Source organism: Myotis davidii, unplaced genomic scaffold, assembly GCF_000327345.1.
Source record: "Myotis davidii unplaced genomic scaffold, ASM32734v1 scaffold96, whole genome shotgun sequence".
NCBI classification, from domain to species: Eukaryota; Metazoa; Chordata; class Mammalia; order Chiroptera; family Vespertilionidae; genus Myotis; species Myotis davidii.
The window spans coordinates 5,305,443-5,306,551 of NW_006289416.1; the positions used below are offsets into that span (position 1 = coordinate 5,305,443).

The following is a 1,109-nucleotide window of genomic DNA, read 5'->3' on the forward strand; positions in this document are numbered from 1 at the left end:
ATCCAAAAATTTTGGAGATAGCAGATTATAAACATGACTCACTTATTAACTGAAGACTGGAGGCAAGTTGTCAAATAATAATTAAAAAGTAGCCAGTTTAGTGGTTTCTCCAATGACTCTGAACAAGCAAAAGTATTCCAACCAACTGAAAAGGTTGCAGCTGCCTTCAAAGGAGTTTTTGTCCCAATTTTGCCCAGGTAATTTAAAAGCAGCATTCTAAAATGAGGAGAAATAGGAAAGTCAGTGATGACTTTGTTATCTCTAAAGACATTCCATATCTAACTATGGACTTTATAAATTATGAAGAAGAAAAAGATAAGCCAGTGTTTAAATACTTTATCTTGGAAAAGCATGCAAGTACAGTATATTCATTCTTTCCTTACATTCATATACTTGTTTACCTTGCAGTTGACTGTATTGTGAGTGGGAAAAAGCATACAGTTATTGCTTATATGTGCATCCTTCTATGGAAAAAAAACATGAGATAATTCCATTGTGAAAGTGTTTTTTTCTTTATTTCATAATGATATTGGGGATTTATTAAAATTTTGAAAATCTCTATGCCCCAGCCTCCAGTTCAATGTTTAATTTAGTATTTCAGAGGTGTTTCAGGCAAACTTTTTCTATAAATGGCTACATAATAAATGTTTTGGGTTTGGGGGGGCCTATAATCTCTGTTGCAACAACTTAACTCTGTGATTGTAGTTTGAAAGCAGCCGTAGACAATACATAAATAAATGGACATGAACATGTCCCAATAAAGCATTTTATATGGACATTGAAATTTGAATTTCATATAATTTTCACATGTCATGAAATATTATTCTTGTTTTGATTTTTCTTTCAACCATTGAAAAGTAAAATAACCATTTTTAGCTTTTGGACTATACAAACACAGACAGCTGGCCAGATCTGGCCTGCAGGCTGTGGTTTTCCAACCCTTGGTATAGAGCAGTGGTTCTCAACCTTGGCTGCACATTAGAATCACCTGGGATTCTTTAAAATCCTGATTTCTGGGCCTCATCCTCCAGAAATGCTGTTTCTTTGTTACTAATGTTGTGGCCCCACCCCATAACAAAGAAATTTAGAGTCAAAACACAGTGAGAATT

The 1,109-nt window shown here is 34.2% G+C and overlaps 1 protein-coding gene across 1 annotated transcript in view; it reads right to left on the bottom strand.

Annotated features, from left to right (window-relative positions):
- ABHD3 (abhydrolase domain containing 3) overlaps positions 1-1,109 on the bottom strand; it is a 72,807-nt gene that overhangs the window by 6,530 nt on the left and 65,168 nt on the right. Inside the window, exon 6 of the mRNA XM_015562679.1 lies at positions 43-216. Within this exon, the coding sequence (XP_015418165.1) occupies positions 43-216 (174 nt within the window). The remainder of the gene's footprint in view (positions 1-42; positions 217-1,109) is intronic.